At 47.2% G+C, this 23,225-nt stretch overlaps 1 protein-coding gene and 1 long non-coding RNA gene across 3 annotated transcripts; one reads left to right on the top strand and one right to left on the bottom strand.

Moving 5' to 3' along the window:
- Positions 1–247: 247 nt before the first annotated feature.
- On the bottom strand, positions 248–21,991 carry lrig1 (leucine-rich repeats and immunoglobulin-like domains 1). The gene is made up of 18 exons (XM_061291653.1): positions 20,982–21,991; positions 14,430–14,501; positions 13,810–13,884; positions 11,455–11,592; positions 11,109–11,252; positions 10,513–10,656; positions 10,226–10,369; positions 9,181–9,324; positions 7,786–7,866; positions 6,830–6,901; positions 6,211–6,282; positions 5,958–6,121; positions 5,509–5,850; positions 4,744–5,025; positions 3,276–3,710; positions 2,965–3,099; positions 2,047–2,292; positions 248–1,736 (listed from the first exon to the last, which is right to left on the bottom strand). The coding sequence occupies exons 1-18, from the start codon at positions 21,182–21,184 to the stop codon at positions 1,555–1,557; spliced, it is 3,075 nt and encodes a 1,024-aa protein (XP_061147637.1). The 5' UTR covers positions 21,185–21,991; the 3' UTR covers positions 248–1,554.
- On the top strand, positions 3,706–11,252 carry LOC133162448 (uncharacterized). Of its 2 annotated transcripts, none has more exons than XR_009716223.1 (4): positions 3,706–3,856; positions 4,118–6,340; positions 8,832–10,392; positions 10,503–11,252. It is a non-coding gene; the product is annotated as an uncharacterized LOC133162448 (long non-coding RNA). The 2 variants fall into 2 exon arrangements; XR_009716222.1 differs by lacking the exon at positions 3,706–3,856 and having other exon boundaries at positions 6,116–6,340; positions 10,503–10,694; positions 10,961–11,252.
- Positions 21,992–23,225: the final 1,234 nt, after the last annotated feature.

Below are 23,225 nucleotides of genomic sequence, written 5' to 3'. Positions count from 1 at the left end.
AAAATGCCTGCTGTCTTTGGAGCTTCAGAAGACATTCCTGTTGGGAAAATCAGCTACGTATGCGTGTCTCTCCATGCGCGCTTTGAAGATCAAGGTCTTTGGTTCCATGTCTGGTGTGCACGCTTCATTTGAATTGATGACTCCTCCATAACCAGCAGGACGTGATCTGTGTTAAACGCCAAGTCGGCTGTCGGCCGTGTGACTCAAAACAAAACACACCTTGATTCTGTTTAGAAAAGCGAGTCTGTAAAGCCAAATGGGATTTTATTAGACACCTCAATACCATGGCAGTCACTAGCTTTTTTTTTTTTTAAACGCAGACATTCAATGTGTTTTAATAAATTAAAAGTTGAACTCCCTCAGGTTGTTTGTCCCTTTTCATTGACCCCGACAGGGTCGCAGTTCAGATAAAGGGCGCAACTTGCATTTGCCTTAAAGCTGCAGTGATGCTGAGAACGGGGCCGTCACTTTCGGATTCACTTTACAGCAGTAACAATACAACAGCGGCGACCTTTTTTTTTTTTTAATCATTATTATTAATAGCCTACACAGCTGAACGTCAGTTTGAATGACAATCTTTATAACTTCAGCCATTGGAGCCGCCGATGACCTCAAGTCAAGACGCAAAGCTTCTTTGTTTGAGGAAAAAAAAATAAAAACCTGCATTGCCGCCGCCTCTACCAAGGGAGCAAACAAGTGCTTTTGTTGGCATGGTAACCCCGTCCACCGCTGACATCATTGACACCAAAAGCTTGTCCTTCATACAACATCCACGAATGATGAAAGTAGTAATAAGCATTTGGCTGTGACCGGTGGGCTCGCTCGAGAGAAAAGCAAACATTCAAGTGCAATCAAGTGTTTCGCTTGCAATCGTGTACCAGTGTCTCTCGGTAAAAGTTCACATACAGTTTGCTATTACGACACTTTGAGCATGCAATAAGGCACCACAGCTGGCTGTTGGTAAAAGCTTAAAAAGGGCTTTTTTTGTTTTGTTTGTCTTTTGAATAAAAATACTATCACTCCTTTGTCATGCACATAAATCCAAATACTCTTTTGTAAAAGATATATAAGAAAACTCTTATGTACAGTCTAATGTCCCTGCACGTTTACGTACTGTACACGGTTGCCGACATTTACGGTGCCGTGAAAATGTTTTGGCGAGGCCTCCGCTGAAATTCTTACTTTGCATTGTTTCCCCGCTTTAATGTTTAAGATCATCCAACAAAAAATAATATGGCGAAACGATTTCGAGAAGAGGGCAAATCAATTTTCACTGCACCGTTTGCTTCAAAAGCAAGTCACATTTTTTGGAGCTAAAATTCTTAGTGGTCACCTCCCAACAGAAGGTTTTTAAACTATGTACAGCACATACGCTCAGATGGGACGCCACCCACACAAGCTCCGCCTTCAAACTCCGGATTCCCCCCCCCCCCTCGGCGCTCCAAGATCCACGCGGCTCGGGAGCGCTTGGCCTCGATATGAGGTAGCAGTTCATTTCCCAGTGCAAAGAAAGAAAACAAAAAACAGGTCCATGCAGCTAGAGTGAATCCACCGCTAATCGATGCTTCTCCTCAGGGGGGGCGAGGCTCTTACGGCGTGCCCGTTGGACAGCAGAGTCTGTCTGAGCTCAGGCTCACAGTCATTGCCAACATGTCCTCGGCTCACCAGTTTCACCGGAGGGTGAAAAGTATCTTCCTGCGACGTGTACGCGGCCGGTGTTCCTTCCGCTCTGCTCGCTGGGGAGGAAGACAAGAACAAGAGACGCAAATATGAGATTTGCTTGCGTGGTGTCGTCCAGCGGCGCTAAGGGAAGCGTGGCCTGCGGGCCGCGTCTGAGTCTCGCTGGAGCAATTCAACAATCAGCAAGACATGTTGAGGCGTATAATTAAGAGCTTGGCAGCAGCGCCCGCACACTCATGGCTCGGGGCATGCAACACTGTTACATTGTAAGCGCTGGTCTTCGCTAATCAATCAACAGTGACTAGCCGAGACGCAGTATTTGCCTCCACATGCAATCTGAAATTCCAGCGGGCATGTCTGATTTACCTTCTCTGTCGTGCGGATTCACTTGCAGCACCTTGTTTGGAAATCCTCGAGCGTCCTTTCGAATCCCGTTGCAGAGGGGCGCCGCGCGATCCGCCGAGGAACATTGCGAATAGGGCGGAGGGGCGGCTTGCTGGTGATACTCGCCGAGCCCACCCGGGGCAAAGCCGTGCACTTGGTAGTCCGGGTCTTTGGAGTAGAGCTCGCTGCTCTCCATGCAATCCGTGCACAGGACCGGACCATCGAAACCTGCGGGAAATTTAAAATCAAATCATATGTGAGGATGTAGTGTAGCAAAGTGTAGCACAGTATATACCAATTCATTTTGATATTGGTCATTTTCAAAATAATAATGACTAAAATTGCATGTTTAAATGTCAATATAATTGGACTTTATCACAAAAAAAGTTAACTACTTGCAAATATTTCTGATCGGAAAGAGTGAGTTTGTTGCCCTTTCAGCAAGGGACTGAAAGAAGCGAAATGACGTAAGCATACTAAATAGGCCAGCTAATGTTTCCACTGACAACAATCTACAAAAAGTGTTTTCTACTCTCAAATGAAATGCCTTGTTTAGACGACGGGAAAAAAGGCAGCCAAAGCTCAGGCTCTGAACTAAACACATCACATTCAAAGGCGTAAGCCGATTGTAGCCCAAAAATAAATAAAGGCGAAATAATCAGGTATGAGGAAATGTGCACATAATTGGACTCAATCAAAGCTGAGGCCGCACAATAGGATTTGCACGCTACCTTTTTAATGCCTTCTATTTTTACAGCAGCCACCAAGACGCAATCAGATGAATTGTGCCCGCAGCTGTCATGTAGCAAATTCAGGCTGTCGGATTGCGACATAAACTAAAAAGCGCTAACAACCCATAAATGGATTATTAGCCAATCTGAGATGGAGGTTAGAAGCTACCTGTCGAGTCGACGAGGTGTCCGTTGGGCTGAGGTCCGCTGGCGGCCTCAACGCGGATGCAAACATCCTGGCGCTCCGACAACGTTCCCTGAGAGGACAGGTAGCTCGGCACGTCGGGAGGAACGATAGTCTCATCTGGAGGTGGGAGAGTCGCAAGAATTAGAGCAAGCCCGAAAGTTCAATTTCCGACGAGCGGCCACAAAAAAGCGAAAATACAGTTGCCCTCGGGGGTTTACGTCTGGTTAACAGGTCAAACCACATTCCTGAGGATTGTTTTTGAACTAAGTCACGTGTTGCTGAAGAAGACTAACCCGTGTTGGTGACACTGCAATCCTCGCTCTTCTTCCTCGTCTGGTAGATGATGCACACCCACACCAGGGAGGTGACCACGATACTCGTCACCACGGCGATGACCATGATGCCTATGGTGACCGTGCTTAGGCCGGGCGCGGCGGCGCAGGGCCCGCGGCGCTGAGTGACCAGCAGCTGGCTGTGAGCGCGCTCCGTGCCCAGCGTGTTGGACATGAGGCAGGTGTAGCGGCCGGCGTCCTCCGGGGTCGCCGCGCCGATGACCAGCAGCTGATTGCCGGGGGTGAAGTGATGGCGGTCGGAGGGGCGTAGAGGCCGGTCGTCGTGCAGCCACGTGATGCGGGGCGGAGGGCTGCCCAGCGCCTTGCACTGCAGCGCCACCGTGTCGCCTACGACCACGTTGCGATCTTCCAGGTCCTGCGCCAAGTGGGGGGTTTCTGCAAGGCCAAAGGGAATATCGTCTGAGCCGTCGCACAAACTAACCAGCACAAACTGAATTCAGAGTATCGAAAAAAATATAGACGTCTTGGCTGCAGTCGAACTGTTTTCCTTGACATCTGTGAACATCATGAAACATCTTAAGGTAAGGAAATATTTTTCACTTAGCACGAAGAGGATTTCTCCAGGGACAAAAGCCTCTAGAGAACAATAATTCAAATGTTTCTGCGGCAACTATGGAGCACATTGACCAGTGTGTGTGTGTGTGTGTGTGCATACTGAGAACTTCCCCTCACAGCAGGACATACACAGATAAAGAGATCTCACTTAACCCACTTCAGTGTTCCGTCTCTCTCCTATCAATCTTCTCTCCACTCCCCCCAACTAACACGCTCCTCCTTTCCAGGCTCGTCTCGGGCTTCCATTTTTCTCACCGAGAGGATTTTCCAGACAGGGGGCCCATCGAAGGCCGCCCGACCCCCCTCCGCGCCCACCCCCGCCGCTCCTTCACAGATTCAGTTGATCAGCACGGCCGCTCGCTTCTGTTTTTCCCGTTTGTTGAGTGGCTTAGTCCTCAGTCGCCCCGGTCTCAAGTACCGCCACCCAGAGCTCGTTTAAGGGCGACCCGATGAAAACGGTGGCGCGTTTATTCTTTCCATTCCCGACAAGAGAAGACAAAGATGATCTTAGTGAGCTCGGTTCGGTCTGAACCAACAAGACAGAGCGGCCGATAACGTGTGTCGGTCGCTCCCACAGAGAGTGGAGGTGTAACGGTGGGGGTTGTTTGGGAATGTCTAACAAACATCCCTCTGTGAGTCGCGCTCGCTCCCCCAACAATCCCCTTTGACCCTCAACGCTGGCCTTTGGCCCCCGACCCGCACAGCAAGGCCACAGCTGCTGAGGAAAGGAAAAATATAAAGCCGGCCATTCTACAGCTTCCCACACGAGAGCGGAGTTATTTACAAGCGCGTTCCTTTGGAGTTGTGGGAAAAGCATCAACGCTGGGCCGAAACGAGCAGAAGCGAACGCTACCTAGCACGGTGAGCGTGGCGTTGGCAGACACAGTTCCCGCCGTGTTTTTGGCCGTGCAGCTGTACACGCCCATGTCTTCGGGCTTGACGTCCATGATGAAGAACACGTCGTCGTCGGGCATGACGTGCATCCGCCGCTCCCGGGCGGCGGGGAAATCCGTGCCGCCGTCCTTCTGCCAGGCGATCTGCGGCGCCGGGTGGCCCTCGGCGGCGCACTCCAGCCTAGCCGTGTGGCCCGTTCTGATGGTGCTGTCCCTGGGTGTCTTCACAAAAGATGGCAGCACTGCGGATCAAGCAGACCGAAAAACGTGCGTTAAATTGGACGCAGGCGGAATCACAATTCTGCAAGCTTTCATAGGCATGACACCAAGATGACAAACCGAAGAATAATTCTGTCACAAAGGCCGAGGGGCAGAGCGGTAGAGAAATGGCTTCTGTCATGGAGTCAAATCAATTTGTTACGAACGGCAAAAGAGAGTGGAGACTTTTGTTCGGCCGAAAGAGGAGAAACTCCCGCATGGCTACCGAACTCAATTGCGCCTCTGTCAAGTGGAACAATTGAAAGGCAGATAAGCGCAATGTCAACAGACGTTTTATTTGGCGGAAGTGATGTAATCACGCACACGTTAGCAGATAACTGATGGCCGTGATTTGGCTGCACAGCCCTGTTTTGTTTTTGTCAACGGCGGTACAAAAAAATCCCCCAAAAGAAATACTGCCGTGTCGTCGATTTTCTGGCGATTCCATTCGTACCAACAAAGCCTACCGTTGACGACGAGACGGGCCTTGCTTGAGTACGTGGAGCCAAAGTGGTTGGCGATGATGCACTGGTAGCGGCCCTCGTGCGCAAAGGTCACGTGGCGCAGGTGTAGGATAGTGGTGTACTCCTTCACGCCGCTGCCTCCGCCCGTCCCGTCTTGAGGGCGAGGGCGCACGTGGGCGTAGTTCTCCGTCTCGGCGTGTCGAAGCAGCTCCTGGTCCTTGCGCCACGTGAAGGTCACGGGTGACGAGCTGCTGCTGGCGGCCGTGCAGGTGAGGCGCACGTTGCTGCCGAGGACCGCCACTGTGGTTTCTGGGTGGACGCTGATCTGGGGTTTGGGAACGTCATCTAAAGAGTCCAGGACGGACGACAGAAGGGGACGGGAAACGCCGACGTCAAAGTAAGTACGGAATTTGAATGAAAACGATTGCATAGCAAACAAACAGATTACTCACCGCACAAAAAACTGCTGGATGGAGCCTGATATACACTGGTACCCTTGAGAGCCTCAGGGTGGGCACACGTGGCGTTAACGCCGCTCTGTATTCCGCGGGCCACCAACCACTCAGGCAGCCAGCGGAGCTGGCAGTCGCACAAGAAGCTGTCGCTCTGGATGAGACTGCGGAGAAGAAGCAAGCACCTGAAAATCAACTTGGGACGTAACGTGTACAGGTAAAATGTGGGTTGGATGATGTGGCGAGTGCTCACAGAGTTTGGAGGTTCTTCATCTTGCTTAAGGCATCGGGCTGGATGGAGCGGATCGCATTGTCGCCCAAGTTCCTGTGGGGGTGCGGCAGCAAGTCAACAAACGTCCTCAGATACATACAACCGAATCCAGGTGTGTATGCCTGGTTGCGAAAAAGCTTAGGGGAATTTGCAATCGGCTGGTAGAATGCACCACATGTTCTACAGCCTTTGTTCCTGGTCGGCGGCAGGAAGCCAAAAGGTCATAGTTGAAGTTGTGCCGGGCTAGCGAGGAAGAGGCAGCTGGGCGCTTGCCGTGGCTTCTGCCTTTACATCACTGGTGTCAAACCTAAGGCCCAGGTGCCACATACGGCCCGCCAACTCATTCTATGGCCCGCTAAAGCAAATCCACTGAACCAAGTTGAACATTTTTTCAATGGCTTCTAAATTCCAAATTAGTATCTATAACATGATAAGCAAAAATATTACAATTATGTGATTTCAGAGTCATGATGGCCCTCTAAGGGGAAACCAATTTGACACCCCCCCCTTGCTACATACTGAAGTCAGCATCTCCTCACCAGCTATTCATTCCCCCCCCCTTCCCAGACAATGTGAACCCCACCCATTGTAGAATACTCACAGGTGTTCCAGGGTCTCGAGTCCAGCGAAGGCTTTCTTTGCCACGGACTTGATCTTGTTTCCAAAAAGCGTTCTGACCATGATGGATGTGGACCAAGTACGCAGGGATGGGGAGAAGAGTGGAGCACAATTAGCAAGGCTGAATCTGATAAGCGGCGGGGGATCGAAAACATGGAAATCGGAACTGTCTAGAGATTAGCCAAAAGGTGAAAGAGTGAGTGTGCGAAATTGTGTTTGCGTGGAATGATATTAGCAATGACACGACGGAGTTTGTGACGATATTTAAGCTACTACATGAGAAGCTCAGCCAGCTGCTGCTTTCTTATTTGGAGTCCACGTCCTTCCCTCCATTGGATCTTCATGCAATTTGCGTTAAGAATTATTGAAAGCACGCCTTTGTGTACACAACTTTGAGGTGCCGCCAACTATTTTTTTCTTTTTTTGCATCTTCTCCCTCCCACGGCTCAGCTAAGCAGGCTCGGGATGCAGCGAGCCGCTCGGGCCCACACTTGACAAAAGACGTAGGGGGTCAGGGTTCGGGGCGTGTGAGGCGTTTGATTTGGATGACTGAATGCGGCCTTCAATTTCACCCTCTCTCAGCTCCCAACAACAGAGAGTGTGAAAGCGGGGGCAGGTCGAGCGCAAGCACGGAGAAGAAATGGAACTAAGCCTATTGGGGGGAGCGAACCCCCGCCAGTGTGAAGAAAAGGCCCTTTCTCTTCCTCTTTCTCCTTTAGCGGCGCACACACTGAGAACCATCTTGGCTGGACATCGTCTTTTCATCCTGTGGCTTGATTACTAGGAATTACTACTCAAAGGCCAGCACCGACTCTCCATCCCGGGAGACTTGACGACTTGTCACATTGAACTACGTGCCAATTTGAAAACTATTTGGGGTTCATGGTGAAAATGGGAAAGGCCAATTTAAAAAGGGGAAAACAAGAATTAGAGACTCACAGCTTGCTGAGGCTGTCCAAACCCGAGAAGGCCCCGTTGGTATCTTCTATTGTGCCTGAGATGTCATTATGGTCCAGCTCCCTGCAGAGAATGAGAGAAAAGAGGGTTAGGATAAAAACGTCGCGAGGAGGACAGCTTCGGTCGGTGCTCTTCGTCATGGGTTGCCCGCTCACACCTGGCCTTAGAAGCCCCTCTGCTGCTGTACTCTCGGGCCAGAAGTCTTCGTGGGTTACAGAGCAAGCTTAGCAATGGCCGGGCAAAGGTTGAATAGATTTACTGAAAGAAAACCTTCTTTTTGGGAGTTCCTTAACACTTGCTGAATGTGTTTCACTTGCTTTCGCTCACGATACAGTCAAGGCCAGCTGTCTAGGAAGGGAACAAACACTAGTGTAGTAAATCATTTTTCAAACTCAAGACCTTTGAGGTTGCTGGCCAACCACACCCACCCATCACCGTCTTCACAATAACATAATACTGCCCCCCCCCCCCCCCCCCTTGTTCTTTTCATCCCCCACTGGCTGCCAAACTGGACCTGCCAATTTCCAACTCTTTCTGGCTGGCTGGATGTGAATGGTTGTTGGCTTGTTAAAGCAAGGCCAGTGGTGGTGGTGGGTGTCGGGTGGGGAGGGCGGGGCGCTCAAGAGCAAGGTGGGGGCGGTGCGATGGGCCAACAACCCCCGTGGCCGAATAAGGGGACCATGCGGGCTTGTTTGGAGCTTTCACACCCCGCCGCAGGCTCGGGTGGCGTGTCAGCTCAGCCAGCAAAGCAGGACCAATTAAAGCTCCCCCGGCTAACTTTCGGGCCCGGTCTATGGCTGTTCTTCCCTCGGTTGATTAAATTAGGGCTGCCTCAAAGACACAAGAGTGCCGGGATGAACGGGGAGGATGAGGGAACAGATAAAGTGTGTGTTCATGAAAATAAAAAGGAGGAATGCCAGTGTGCAGAGAGAGGCTGTGAGGGCACAACACTACCTGGCTCTGCCACCCACAGTGCAATCACCAGGCTTTCGTCTTTCACGTACTAATGTTTTTTTTTTCCCCAACAGGTTGAAGATCTTGCAACAAAAAAAAAAGGAACTTATTGCGTGAGTTCCAAAGGCAGCAAAGTGACTCTTTTCGGAGCAAAACAAAACCAAACAAAAGGAACAAAGCAAGAAAGACCAGAAAGTTGCCAAAGAAACTGTGACAAAAGTGAACACGGAACAATTTGTCCCAAAAATGCCTATGTGATCAAACCTTGAAATCAAACACCAAAGACCTCAAATCAGCATGGCATATTCACAGAGCTATTCAAATATGACAACATCTCGGCTTTCACTACTCCCCTGCGGCACATCTCAGGAGTAATTTTGACTTGCTAATGGCAGATGAGGTGTGGGGGGGGTGTAGACTTACAGGATGCGCACAGCCCGGAGGCCTCTGAAGGCTCCCTCGGCGATGTGGCTTATTGCGTTGTGTCCCAGACGGAGGGTGTGGAGATCCCCCAGCACAGCCAGACTGCCTTCATCCAGACGCGTCAGGTTGTTATACGACAGATTCCTGGAGAGAGAAAATGCGGGTGAGACACACACAGCAATTAGGACAAGCGGGGCATAGCAGTGAGGAAGAAAAAAATGTTTTTTAAGAGTGATTTTGGAAGGAGGGGGGGGGGGGGTGCGTACTAGACATTTATTTACGGTAAATTTCAAATGGAAAGGAAGATGGGTGGATCACTCTCAAACATTGGACAACACCTAAAAGTAACTACTAATAGTCATCAACAAGAGTTTGAATATGTGAGTCTTCCTCCTGTGACTTCCTACAGCTCTCCTCTTGCTCACATATGCAGAGCGCCTGATAAAAAGAAAAAAAAAAAAGCCAAAGGACCACTAAAACGCAAAGAGGACAGCCAGGAGGCAATCTATCATTCATAGACGTGTTTACAGGATATGGCGCTCAGATATGAACGGTAAACTTACATCTAACTGGTAATCTTGTCTAACTGTTACACATGGACAAACACGCAAAGCCGGTCCACCTCGCAGTTAGTAACGCCTCAGCTGAGTAAAGCATTTTATAGCAGTGAAATGACGCTCATGTCAACAGAGAAGGAGGAAGGCTCTCAGGTAATACCTTGTCCTTCACTTGACAATAGGGGGGCAAATGCGATCCGTCGGTAATTACCACAACACGGCGAGCACGAGATGGCATACACTCAAGGGATGAAGAAAAAGACAGCAAAGGAACAGTTCCAAAGCTATTGAGCTCAGGTCTAATTATGGGATAAACAGGATTAGCCTTCCTAGAGCATATTGAGTGTACAAGCGCTGCGGCGTTTAACCCTTGTAACGTAGAAAGATCATATTGCTGAAGATAAAATGGATGTAGATATTTTACACGGTAAAAAAATGGAATAATTATATATCAACAAATTTGATTTGGAGTCTGAGGAGGCACTCACAATTCCCTCAGTTTCTGGCAGAACTTCCAACCGTCAGGATTGATGCGGGTTATTGAGTTGTTACTGAGGAAGAGCTGCTGAAGGGACGTCAGACCATACAAGGAGCCACTGTTCACCTCGCTCAGGCTGTTGTACTCCAAGTGTCTGGATTACAAACAATCAATCAGGTATCAATCATGACAACCATGAAAAATCGAATCGTGCGTTTCAGAGATAAGAAGTCGTTTATCGTTATTCGAAGATTGAACATAAATAAATGTCTTCCGGGTCTTGTCAGAGATACGTACAGGACTTTCATCTTGGCAAGATCCCAGAAAGCACCGTCAGTCAGCTTGCTGATGCTGTTTCTTTGGAGCTTCAGCACCTCCAAGCTGGAAAGACCCTGGAAAGTCAAACCTTCCACCTGACGGATGCGGTTCCTGTTCAGTTCGCTGCGGGTTGGACACAAGCACACAAATCATGACAAAAGGTTATGAACTATTTAAAAATAAAATAAACATACAAACTGTTTCATCACATCAGCAATTAAGAAGGAAAAAGAATTGCCCTCAAAGGAGGAAATAAACAACCTGGCCTATTTGTTTGTGTTTAATTTGACGTCACGCAATTGGCTGGCCGACAAAAAAGACACCTGTAGAACCTGATAAGAGTCAAAACAGGTTAGACTTCCATTCCAAAAGCGCTTTTACTCTTCCAGTCACAGGCGTAGACAATCGATACTTCTTGTGTACACAGTGTCCGACTTCGGTGAGCCAAAGTAAAAGGAAGTTTGGCGAAGCTAGGACGAAGAATGAACTTGGAAGAAGCCAATAAATGTTTGTTCCTACAACTTGCTTGCGTTTGACCCACATTTTCACACCGATGTAAATTCAAAAGCACTCACAGATGGGTGAGCCTCGGGAGCTGGAATGCCCTGACGGGAATCTGACTGACACGGTTTCGGCTCAATCTCAGGACCTGGAGAGTGGAGCCGAGACGGTCCAGCGCTCCTGGCTCTAATGTGCTGATCTTGTTGCTGCTGAGGTACCTGAGGACGCCCAAACACAGCTGCACGCTCACTACACACATTTCTTCTTTCGGGTGAGGTCGCACGATGTCGTTGTTATGCTTGTGCAAATGGAAGGACTGAGAGTTTCCTATCGACATCAAAGGCTTGAAAAAACATTAAGTGCTCTTAACACGGAATTCATTGTGTAACTGCATTTAATGAGTAGTTGAACCATACTTACAAATCTCTAATCCGGAGGCCTGCGGGGAAGGAGTGCCCTCGTAGCTCAGTGATGTCATTATTGCTCAGGTCCAAGGTTTCCAAGGAAACCAAGTTTCGGATTCGTGCGCCGTCAATACTGCGGATTTTGTTATGATGTCTGAGGAAGAGCAAAAAGAGATGTTTTACTGAACAAACAAAAATATGCCTGACGTTTGGTTGCATAAGCAGCGCTTCAAATCGGTCTTATTGGCGCTTGACCTCCGCACAGGAAAGCCAGAGGGGAGACACTAATTGAACCCATCTTCATACTCAATCAAGCTTCCGCGATATTTTGCGAACGACTGCTTTCGTTCCCAGGGTCGTTTGTGTCCAAAGAGCCAAAGAAAGCAAAAGAGAGCAGGTGTTCCAACACTGTCAAAACAAGGTCGGTCGGTGCCTCCTTCCTTTCTAGCCTTCAGCTAGCAAATGGACACACACATGCTCATTTATTAGTCGAGGGGGGGGGGGGGCATCAGGGGGTCACGCCGCAGTGCCCACCTGAATAAACACGGGCCATAATGCTTTCAGGCCGAACCGTGCGAGCGCACAAACAACAAAACAAGAGTAACACACAGTGGCTACTTTGAGCACAGAGCGCGAAGGGAAAAGAATGGGGGAGGAGAAAAATAGGGGATAGTTAAGAAGTGAGCTAGGGTCAACAGCTGGTGACCTCTGCTGGGAAAAACAGATCAGCCTCAGACTGGTGGAAGAGATTGACCTCTCTCGCTCCTTCCAGTTCCACCACGGCCGGCCGGCCCCCACCCAAACTCGCTCCCTCCCACGCTCGAGGATCCAGCTGTGCGAGAGAGACAGAGCGCCCGGCGTGTTTGAAGTTGGGACGGACAATGGCGGCGTTTATGAACGCTTGACCGGTCGACACTGGCGGCCGTCTTTATCATACTGTTGGTGACAACCTTGATGAATCGCTGCTGCTCGGCTTTTGAAGTCCGGGAGATTTATCCACTGTACTTAATTCCAAATCTCAATAACGTGGCCCGTCGAGCATCTGATTAGCACGAGCCCGGTTCCTTCTTGACACTTCTTTTGATGCAGGCAACGCATCGGTCATTTAAGACCAGCGCTATCTTTGAAGGCAATTAGGAGGTCCGTTCAAAAAGAGACAAAGTCTGTATTATAACGGTATTTGAAGTTGACATGGAGGGCGATGTCAGTGACTATGACACCATTTTTACGCTTTGTTGCGCCATCCTTATGTTCTTACCGTCCACCGTCGACTTTCATTTCTCTTTTTAAACTTCTGTTTTCTAACATGACCCTCGGACAATGTCCTTTATTGGTGCACTATTTCTCTCGCGCCAAACAGTGACGTCAACCATCCCTTCCTCCCCCGGCTTGCCGTCACCCATTTTACTGTAAGCTATGTGACGGACAGCTGCAGCTGCAAGTGCTTCGGTGGGCCTTCACTTCAGCTGTGTGGCTTTGTAAATACTGGACCCCTCCCTCTCGTCTCTTCTCCTGTCAGCCCCCGCGGGCTCTTCCCTGGCAACAGGCTTCAAGTCCGGCCAAAAAAAGCCCCCCTGGTTATTTGGAGGGGCGTTACTTCCATGCTTGGAGCGAATAGAGGTTTTCTGTCGTGAGGAAAAGCAGAAAGACTCTGACCACAAAAAGGCTTCGGGATGGCTTCTGAGCACACCAGGCTAAGGTGCCACCCTTGCAATGCTCACCACTGAAACCAAAAGATGACAGCGGCTGCAGGTTTTCAGGCGGGCGGCCCGCACTCCAGCAAGGTGTGGAGAAAATTAAACGTGTGGATGAGATAACCCTTTCTGAACATTTCAATGACTAGTAGGAGTTAAATTGAATCTAGGTCAAGTTGGCAACGTTGGTCCACCGTTTTCAGATTATGACTTACTATAGACTAAACTTATATTTGAAAGATTGTCTGCAGAGTTCCTGCTTTTAACGCAGACAAGCACTGGCACATACGTACGCTCTCCCTTCCTCCCTCCCTCCCAAATAAGGCAATAAATCTCCAGTGAGATGCCAATGCGGCCAGTACCCGCAGGCCCGGTTTCACGACTCGGAGAAAACAACGTTGAGTTTACGAGATAACACAAATGTCTGCCTAATAAGATTATACTCTTAAATCTCAGAATGATACCCAACGAGCTCAAATGGAAATCTAGTTTGTGATTTTTTTGGATGATACTGTAACATTGTAGCGCTCGTGCCACTGTTCTAAAAGTGACACGTAAAAGCATTTGCATCCTTGACAGATGTCAGGAGACTATTTCAAGAGCATTTCAAAGAGGCCAGTAGCCTAAGAATACCAAGAGGCAGATCATTCTGGCGACAAGCAGCGCTGTCTACTCACAGGTAGAGTGCGACAATCGTTGAAGCCGCCGATCCTAAATCCGGTATGGAGGTCAGCTCGTTGTGGTCCAGCCGCCTGAAAAGTCACCAACGCGCAGGTTATGGAGACTACTTTAAAACTCAAATTATAAGTGACACAAGTGTGACAGAATTGGTTGGCCTGATGATGTCACGAGTGCGGCTAAGCTTTTCTGTGTGTTTTGTGTTGAGTGAAAGCGAGCCAAGTCCTCTCCTCGCCGTATAAATTATTGACAAGGCCAGTGTTGGCTACAATATCAGGTGGTGGAGGAGAGGCTTAATATAGAAAACCACCACTTATTCTCAATCGGGCTTAGCTCAAGGTAACACCGACGAGGAAGCTGCTACCGAGTGTCGACCGCAAAACGTTACCAAATTGACGAAGCCGTGCCGCAAAAAGAAGCTCGGTCCCGATTGCGTGTGTGGGAACAAATAAAGCTATGGCGTCCCAAATACAGACGTTCCCATTTTTATTAGCCGAACTACGATAAGTAGGTTACCTGAAGCTTGTTTGTGCTGACCTGGCAGACATTTTAAGAAGTGCCGGTGAAACCGTTTCCGAAATATATACACAGTGAATGTTTGGTGTGGATGAATACTCACAACTCTCGTAAATTTGATAGGTTGGAAAACACTTCGGTGCTGATGTCAGTCAGCTTGCTGTGGCCAAGATTTCTGGAAGAAAAGAAAAAAAAGAAAAAGGTGGTAATAATGAATTTGCAGTGTGAATAATGTGCAGCAGGCAAGCTAATTCAAACTGAAAACAAAGTGTAAAATCATCCGGTTGACTACAAGCAGGACGGAATCAATACTATCAATGGAGGAACTCTCTCTGCTCGCTCGCTCCACAAACAAAACTAACAGGCCATTCGTCTGGACAATCAATCTGCACTTAGATTTAATAGCCGGCACTCGATTTACAGAGGATGAGAGACTTGTTCAGCAATTGAGTTACCTCAGACAACGTGGGAGGGGGAGGAGGAGGAGGAGGAGGGGGGGGGGGGGGGGTGAGCATCACGGGGGCATTGAAGGGCAAACATCTGCATTTCACAGACGGTGTCCCATGCCAAATTCATCAAATTAATGTCAGGCCTAAACAAGGCCAACTTATGGTATGTCTCGCACACACCTCCTACTTTGCTGGCCCGCCGCCGCCGCCCGTTGGCAGAGGATCGGACAGTGAGAGCAGCGTTTGTGTTTGCTGCTGGCGTTTACTCGACAAAGGGAATCTGCAGATCCCAGTCTACCCATCCCCTCCCCCCTCCATCCGTTTGTCCAGACGTGAGAGAGCGACCAGGAATGTTTCGCAGGCCTGCTGAGAAATGAGTTCTTGTTCGCGGACACTTTTACCTGACGCGCCACATTCCTCCATTCGTGCCTCACGAGGAAAACGGCAAAGACGTAGCTACCGGACTCATTTCTGATCAAAATTAAGAGTCATTGCCCCCGACAAAAGACAGTTCATGTCAGACAATACGATTATTTTTTTACGACTGCAAATCCTTTTTTTTCTTTCCCCCCTTCGACGCATTTTCCTTTTATGTCTCCCGGGCTTGATTGCAGATAATGACCACTTCCCTCCACGTGTCTTTCTCCTTGTTCGAGAGGGTGACGAAGTAATAGCCGAGCATGTGTCTGCCCTCCGGGCGCAGGCCTGACAGGGAGTTAGTTGTACATGTGCGTCTGCTTTATGATCGTTTAATGGGCCACCTCCCTTTGTGGTCTAGATCACTAAATTGTCATCCCCTGCAACAGGAGGCAATTTAAGGCAAAGATGAGTGTAAAAAGAAAAAAAAAAAAAACGATCCGGCAACTTTCATTGGGGCCGCCGCTGCTTTCGAGGAATGCTTTGGGGAAAACACAGCCTCGCAGGCAAAATGTGGCAAAAGTGCTACACGGGTGCGAGAGGTCGCGGCAAACAAACAAAAGCATTCCTTTGTTTGCATGCGGCCTTTTTTTTTTTCCAGCCAACTGCGGCATACGCTCGACAAGTGTATTTGTCTTCGCTTCATTCAGCCCGATTTATTTTCCTGCCGATCAGATAAGATGGGTGGCATTTTAACACCTACTGTATGAGAATATGTTGATAACAGGAGTTTATCTCCCTCCTTCCCTCATCCAAGTGGGACTACTAAGCGTGGTTAATGCTTTCCAGATAGTGGCCCAGCAATTGCATCTGAAAGAATTTTGCAGTGCACAGAACAGATTCCTCCAAGTCATTTGGGATTGATTGACGGGAGACAAAACAAGATGGCGTGTTGTTCCTTACAACCAGCTGTGAAAGGATGTACAGAGAACGCCTTGCAAATGCTTCACATATTGTTGTAATCACATCCACAAACTCCTGTGGACACTAAAAAAAAACATTTTATTGATTTTGACTCAATACCTTTAGAGTCAAAACCAATAAGTCTGCCAAACGACAACTTGAAGTTATTACTTGTGACTCATAACTTGTGCGTGTGGTTAGTTATAGTCCGCTTCACCTCAGAGTGTAGGTCAGAATTTGTCATTTTAAGTGGCCCGATCGCCGGAAGGATATGCGGCTAATCGAAGACATTAGCGTCAAACTTGCCGACCGAGAAATCTTTCTCGGAGTAAAATAAGGAAGCGAAGGCCGGTCTGACAAAGCGAAAGTGAAGAAACACGGAGTTCAGCCGAAAAGAGATGATAAAGCTTTTCTTCAAAATTTGCTGCACTATGTATGGGTGCTGAGGGACCAGAGTGTAAAGATGATGTCATAACATGACATGATGTAAGTCAGAACATACAGCGATACATCATCATGATTCTTTCCTGTTCCTATTGTACATTAACGCTGTATGAACTTTGCTCATCCAGAGCGTTAAGTGATGTCAGTGACGAGGCTCTTTCAACCCCACGGGGACACAAACGCCCTTAAATGTGGTCAGTTTCATAGCATCGTAAAACTCATCAAATAATAACCCTGTGTGTCCGAGAGACACACACACACACACACTTACGCGCATGCAAACACACACACACAAACACACTGTCATCAGGGGTCTGCTTTATAGCCGGGCAACTGCCGTCTGGGTGTACACAGAAACTAGCAGCAGCTCCTGGATACCATTTTACGTGTCAGTTAAAGGGAAGCGATGAAGTAAAAGTCGGATCTAAAATGCGGATCGGTAATGGAAAAGAAAATTATCAAAAGTCATTCCTGGTAATTTAGCGAGAAACGTGAAGTGGCTTTTTGACCTTGCTGTTGTGTGCTAAGTTAAACTTAACATGGGTGTCACCGCATTAGTTGTCGTTGTGTAACCTACATGAAAATCACAGTGCGGTCTATTAGTGGGAAAAGGAGCGATTGTGAAGCCAAGCAAAGATGGAAAATCAATTTGAACCACTTGCACATTGGCCGCAGCCAATTCAATTATTTCTAATGTCCTTTACTGTAACACTTGTTGAGCGAGTACGGTAAAGAAAAAAAAACTGCTGCTGTTGACGAGAACATTGCGAGAACTGCAAAGAAGACCACAAAAGGCCACAGCAGGAGAAGAAGCTCGTTTGCAAGGTTTTATGGATGATAGTGAGGCTGCTCCTTCAAGAAAGAAACAATTTGCTTCTGATCCCCTAACACGCAAGTGAAGCTAATGTCGTCCTGAATGATTCTTCTCAGACAGGCTCATTCGTCTTCATTGGCGTAACAAATGATGGTGACAGTTAATTGGAGTCATAAATCCACAGAAACATTTCATTCACAACCAAAATAATGAGGAGATCCTTCACTTTCAAGCAAAAAATAATGACCCTGAAGCTAAAACGGAACACTAAGAAATGAGGTGCCTGTTTTGAAACACAGAGCAGGAACCTGTTACACAGAATACTCCTCGCCCACACACAACGCAGCATAAGAGTTCCTCCAGCCTTTGCGGCCACTCCGACTGGGAGGGCGAGTTCTTCGGTTTTCCCGGGCAGGATGTCGAGCCACATCTTGGGGCCATGTGCTTTGGCGCACAGACAACGCTTTGCAAACAAGAGAAATTTGGGCGAAAGGGTCAGCAGTAGCCAGAGGCACAGCATGACCAAGCTATTATCTTTTAACGCGAGCTCTACCAAGGAGATGTTCTACGTATTTCTTCTACACCTCTAACCTCATGCCAATAACCTCTGATAAAAACCCACAGCGAAGAACAGCTGATGAAAATCGGGGCCAAACATAACATCAGCCAAAACCCGGCGTGATGGTCAAACTGTGACTTGAAAATATCTGCCAGGGAACACGCAAGGCACACAGCAAGGGAAACTATGGCAATAAACAAACTCACTCTCAATCCCGCGGGATTACAATGCGGCCTAGTGTGAAATTGCTGTGAAACCACAAGTGCTGTAAACCCCACCGAGAGCCGCTGTTGTTGCTACGCGGCCACCCCAAACGTTCATCGAGCGTGTCTCCATTTAGCTGTTGTCCCGTCTGTTGATCTTGACAGCAAATGCGGCGAGATAACTAATAAGCACGTAATGGGATGGGACTAAAGCCATTTCGGACAAAGTGGCGGTCAAGTAGCGCACGGCGGCGCGAGTGGATCCAGCCTGAAGGCGGGATCGGCGGCGGACCGCAATGTTGACAAAACAATCGCATGAGGGAGGCTGGAAAAAAGAAAAACGCCACCACAGTCCTCCCGACTTGCACCCTTAGATTCCCGGAGGTCGTGTGATGGGCCAGTCGTCAACCGGGAAACCGCCGACGCAAATCCCTTTCCTGAGGGCGACTGTTTACCAATAAGTCAGCTTTGGGGGTACGGTTCGAGGGACAAGCAGTATATTAGGGAACTTGGAAAACCACTTGGGAAATGCTGAGGTACAAAGAGGATCATTCAGTAGTTGGCTTCCGCTGGCTTGGCACCAGAATTTGAGCTGTACTGTGTGTCGTAGGGAACACTGGAAAGTACAATAGAATGCGGTTTGTGTACTAAATAAAGCACATTTGCTTGTGAGAAATGCGGGCGAGTGAGACAGACACTATATCTGCTAGCCCATCATGGAATAACAGTCAAAACAAATAATGCACATGCTTTTTCTTTTTTTACTTTAAAAAAAATACCATTAATCCCAGTGCCCGGTGGGCAAAGTGCTTTTTATGCACATTACTGTGGCTGAAAATAAGATGAGGCACTGAGAGCGCAAGGAAGGAAAGCTGCTTTGAATGACTTCAAATGACAAGGACGACTCGGATGGATTCGAAGGGTGAACCATCATGTTTCATCATTCTTATATATAATATTATATATCCACTTTCTTGCAAAGAACCACCTAAAATCAGGATGGCAAAAGATGAGTTGTTTGCTCTTCCGTGTTCGTTACTGAAACGCCAACTCGAACAGTAATTTGTCTTGCACTTTCCTTGTAGATATTGGATTTAATTATTGTAATGATATGAATAGCTCTTTTTAACTATGTCACAAATAAACTGTCGTAATTTTGCAAGAATTATGTTTAGGTAAATAAAAATGGCTTCTTTCATGAAATCCTGAAATGACCATTTTGTGGTTAGTTAGCGTAATCGAGGCGCGGTCAACGCCTTACAGGAACAGAGTTGCTCTTAGAGTTGCCTGCCAAAAACCGGCGAGCTCAAGCAGAGAAGCATGTAGCCTCGTGGTTGGAAAAAAAACAATCATTTAAAAGTTGTAAAGCTTGTTTCACCCGAGATAACAAAACTTCAAGAGATCACGCTGGATCAGTAGTTATTTTACATGATGCAAATGGAGCTGTTATGATACGACGCTAGCTCAACAGAAGTTACACACCTTCTGCCAGGGCAACCATGATGGTGTTTGCAAACATGATCAATAAACACATGCAGTGCTGCACTTGACTGGCAGTTCTTTTCGTATTTTCGAAGAAGCACTCAGCTTGGTGTTAGTTAAAAACCTGTGTTTGCGCCGTTGTGGGCGTGAACACAATTCGCCAGCAATCAAAAGTAGTGGTGGTCTCTGAGATCCATTGAGCATCGTAATACTCCAGTTGCCAAGTGAAGTCACGTCAAGTTATGACCCAGTGCAACAACAATAAAAAAAACTGTAAAACTTAGCCATTATTAGTAGGGGTGTAACGATACATCGATACACATCGATTAATCGATATAATGCTCTACGATTTATTGGCATCGATGCTAAAGGTAAACATCGATTTATATCGCCGTGTTTGACCTCGGAATTAGACGCGACTTTATTTTGAAATCCAGTTCATTGTGGCTTGCTTCCTTTTTCCGGGCGTGTTGTGTTGTGAGCAGAGCACGCTCGTGAAAGGGGAGGCGACAATTAGTACGCGGCTCCTGGGCTGGTGCTATGGCTAGTGTCCAAAAAGACGAGGAAATTTGCTCCCCTTTAGGCTTCAAGTCATTCGTTTGGAAGCACTTCGGATTCCAAAGAAAAGATGACTCAACGGCCAAGACACTTGTAGTTCGTAAATCCTGCCATGCGGTGATCAAATATTCGGGGAGCACAAATCTCGCCGCACATTTAAAGAAAAAACACGACATCAAAGTTCAGTGTTAAAGTAAGCAATTTTTATACTACAATACTCTTGTAATTTCCTAAATAAAGAGTTTGCAGTACCTTGTTGATTTTGCGTATGAATTGTTATAAATCAGGATATTGTTCTATATTTTTTATTAAAAAAAAAAAAATCGATCGTAGAGCACTATATCGCGATATATCGTGAATGAATCGCAGCAGGCTTTAAGATATCGGCAAATATCGTATCGTAGTTCTTTATATCGATATTATATCGTATCGTGACAAAACCCGCGATTTACACCCCTAATTATTAGACGTGTGTTCACTTTAAGCACATATAAAACACCATCGTGAGATGATGCAATGGACAGTTCATCCAGCAGTGCTAAATATGGTACGACATTGGGCCTGACAGCCTTGGCCTCGTGCACAATTAACAGAATACCTTCATCTTGACAAAACAAAAGGTTACAGCAGACTTTGCAAACTTCTCTTGATGGTTAATGAGTGAGACTTAGCTGACGGGTCTTGCAGCTTTATGCAAAAATAGCCAGACACGATAAGGAAAAAAAATGGAAACTTTTCAAGTCTCAGACCGACAGTAGCAATTCAAGTTATAATCAAATATTTACAGAGTGATTAAGGGACTTCATATAATAATTGATTCACTTACAATGAAATCGTCTTGACAGGCACATCAACAGGCGGAGCTGCCAGCTCCAAATGACTGCAGTCCACTGAATCTCCATTGCAGGTACAGTTCTGTGCACACTGCAACTCTGATGTCAATCCATGACTGATCCACAGTTCGAGTGATAAAAATAAATAAAAAACACAAAGAGAGGGATATCCAAAACGTCCCGAGGACGCCGCCATTTTGTATCCAGTTACTAAGAGCCCCGCGGCTGAGTTCTCCAGAACCCGCAAACTGGAATATTAGTGCAGCCTTGTAAAAATTGGATGCACTTTAGAGCATATTCAAAGTTTCCTATGAATTGTGCACGATAGGCAAAAGGTAGGTGATAAAACAGGAAAAAGTCATTGAGGACAGAGGTTGAACTTTTTCCTCGATGTCCGAGGCGCGCTTTGAATCGAATGTGATTCAGTTTGGTCATTAAAAAAAAGTCAATTCCCACTCACTTTCATGATTGTTACGCATTGATGCAACATTTAACGCTACATTCTCTGCGTGCCCACCAACTTGAGTGACATGTTTGCAAACGTCCAACCAAAAAAAAAAAGACGTTTAAAGGGCACAGTGCGCCCGGATCACTAGAAACATGGCAATAGCAAGCCCGCAAGTTGCAAAGTCAACGTCGCTTCAACAATGAACTTAATGCGCATGTAGTTTACTGTCCCCCGCACACTAAAGTTGAGCCCCAAACTTTTTCCATAGAAAAATAACTCCAGCGTTGGTAGCAAGCCGAGCGAAGCATAGCGTTCAAATCTCAGTCCCGATTGCTTCAATCCAACTTCCAGTCCAACTTAGAAAAGCTCCCCAAACTCCGATAGAGACCCGATCGGGGGTTTATTATTTGCAGACTGTAAGCACAAAAACTAAATAGTCCGAGTAATAGAAAAAGAAGAGTCCCGCTCCTTTTGACCGTGCACCGCCACCATGAGTTTTGTCCTCTGGCTTACTTTTCCTTTTTTTTTTTTTTTCTGGTAGGTTAGTGTAGTCCCACGTTGGAAGCACAACAGTGATTCCAGAGCCACCTTCGGAGCGCTGTAATTGGTTGTTTGTAAATGACGTAGCGCAAACACCTTTCCCTGATTGGTTCTTTTGGTTTCACCGTGTACGTCCGACTTGCGGCGTTGTGGGCCGCTGTCAGTCAGCGGTGTCAAGACCCGCCCAAGTTTCCCACTCCGGGGTGTGAAACCTCAAACACCGCCTCCTCTCGCTAACTCTCGCTCTTTCTTAAAGGGGCCGCCAGCGCCGGAGACAGCCCAGCTAATCGCTTTACAACAAGCCATAATCACAAAACTGGTTTAAAATGTCATTATGTTTTCATTTGAGGCGACCGTAAAAGGAAATACCAAAGACTATAAAAATGGGACCCATTGCCTCCCTGCTTGGCACTCAGCATTAAGGGTTGGAATTGGGGGGTTAGATCACCAACTGATTCCCGAGCGCGGCACCGCTGCTGCTCACTGCTCCCCTCTCCCCCAGGGGATGGATTAAAATCACACGGGGATGGGTTAAATGCAGAGGACAAATTTCACTACACCCAAGTGTGTGTGTGACGATCATTGGGACTTTAATCTTAATCTTAAATAAATTCTGAAAAGAGCCGTGTAGGTACACGATGCAGCAGATTTGGGGAATCTAATTTTCCAATCAATGAAACCAATTGAAATGGGTTTATTTATAATAATTTGATTTATGCGCCACAGCAGGGCTAAACTCTGATTAATATTTCGTGCGTGGACGATGAATTAACCCGCAAAATCCATCCGTTTTTATCGGTCTCAGGGTGGCGGCCATTTTGCCACTTTGCTGTCGATTGAAAATGACATCACAGTTACTTTGGCCAATCACAGCTCAGTGTGACCAAACAGACAACAGCTAGCTAAATATCATTTAGTAGGTACCTAAAATCAATTCAGATTTCAATTTGATCAACAAACATAATTTTCAATTCTCAAATCATCATGATCGTACATTATGTCATCTCAGTAATGCACATAGGTCGTAAATCAATTTTCCATGAGACTCCTTACCTACAAATATTTTTTTCATAACTTACCAGGCATTGACATGTTGTGTTTGTTGGTTGATGACGTCAAGGAACGGGTGATTGTTCCGTATTGGGAGAAGTCCCACATTTCATTACTATTAATCATGCTTACAGGGAAACAGATATTCGCACCTGCAGCACTGCAGGCACTTCAGTGGTTTGGTTTCTTGTTTCTTTTC

The sequence above is a fragment of the Syngnathus typhle genome, linkage group LG11, assembly GCF_033458585.1.
Source record: "Syngnathus typhle isolate RoL2023-S1 ecotype Sweden linkage group LG11, RoL_Styp_1.0, whole genome shotgun sequence".
NCBI lineage: Eukaryota > Metazoa > Chordata > Actinopteri > Syngnathiformes > Syngnathidae > Syngnathus > Syngnathus typhle.
This window is presented reverse-complemented; position numbering and strand designations above follow the sequence as displayed.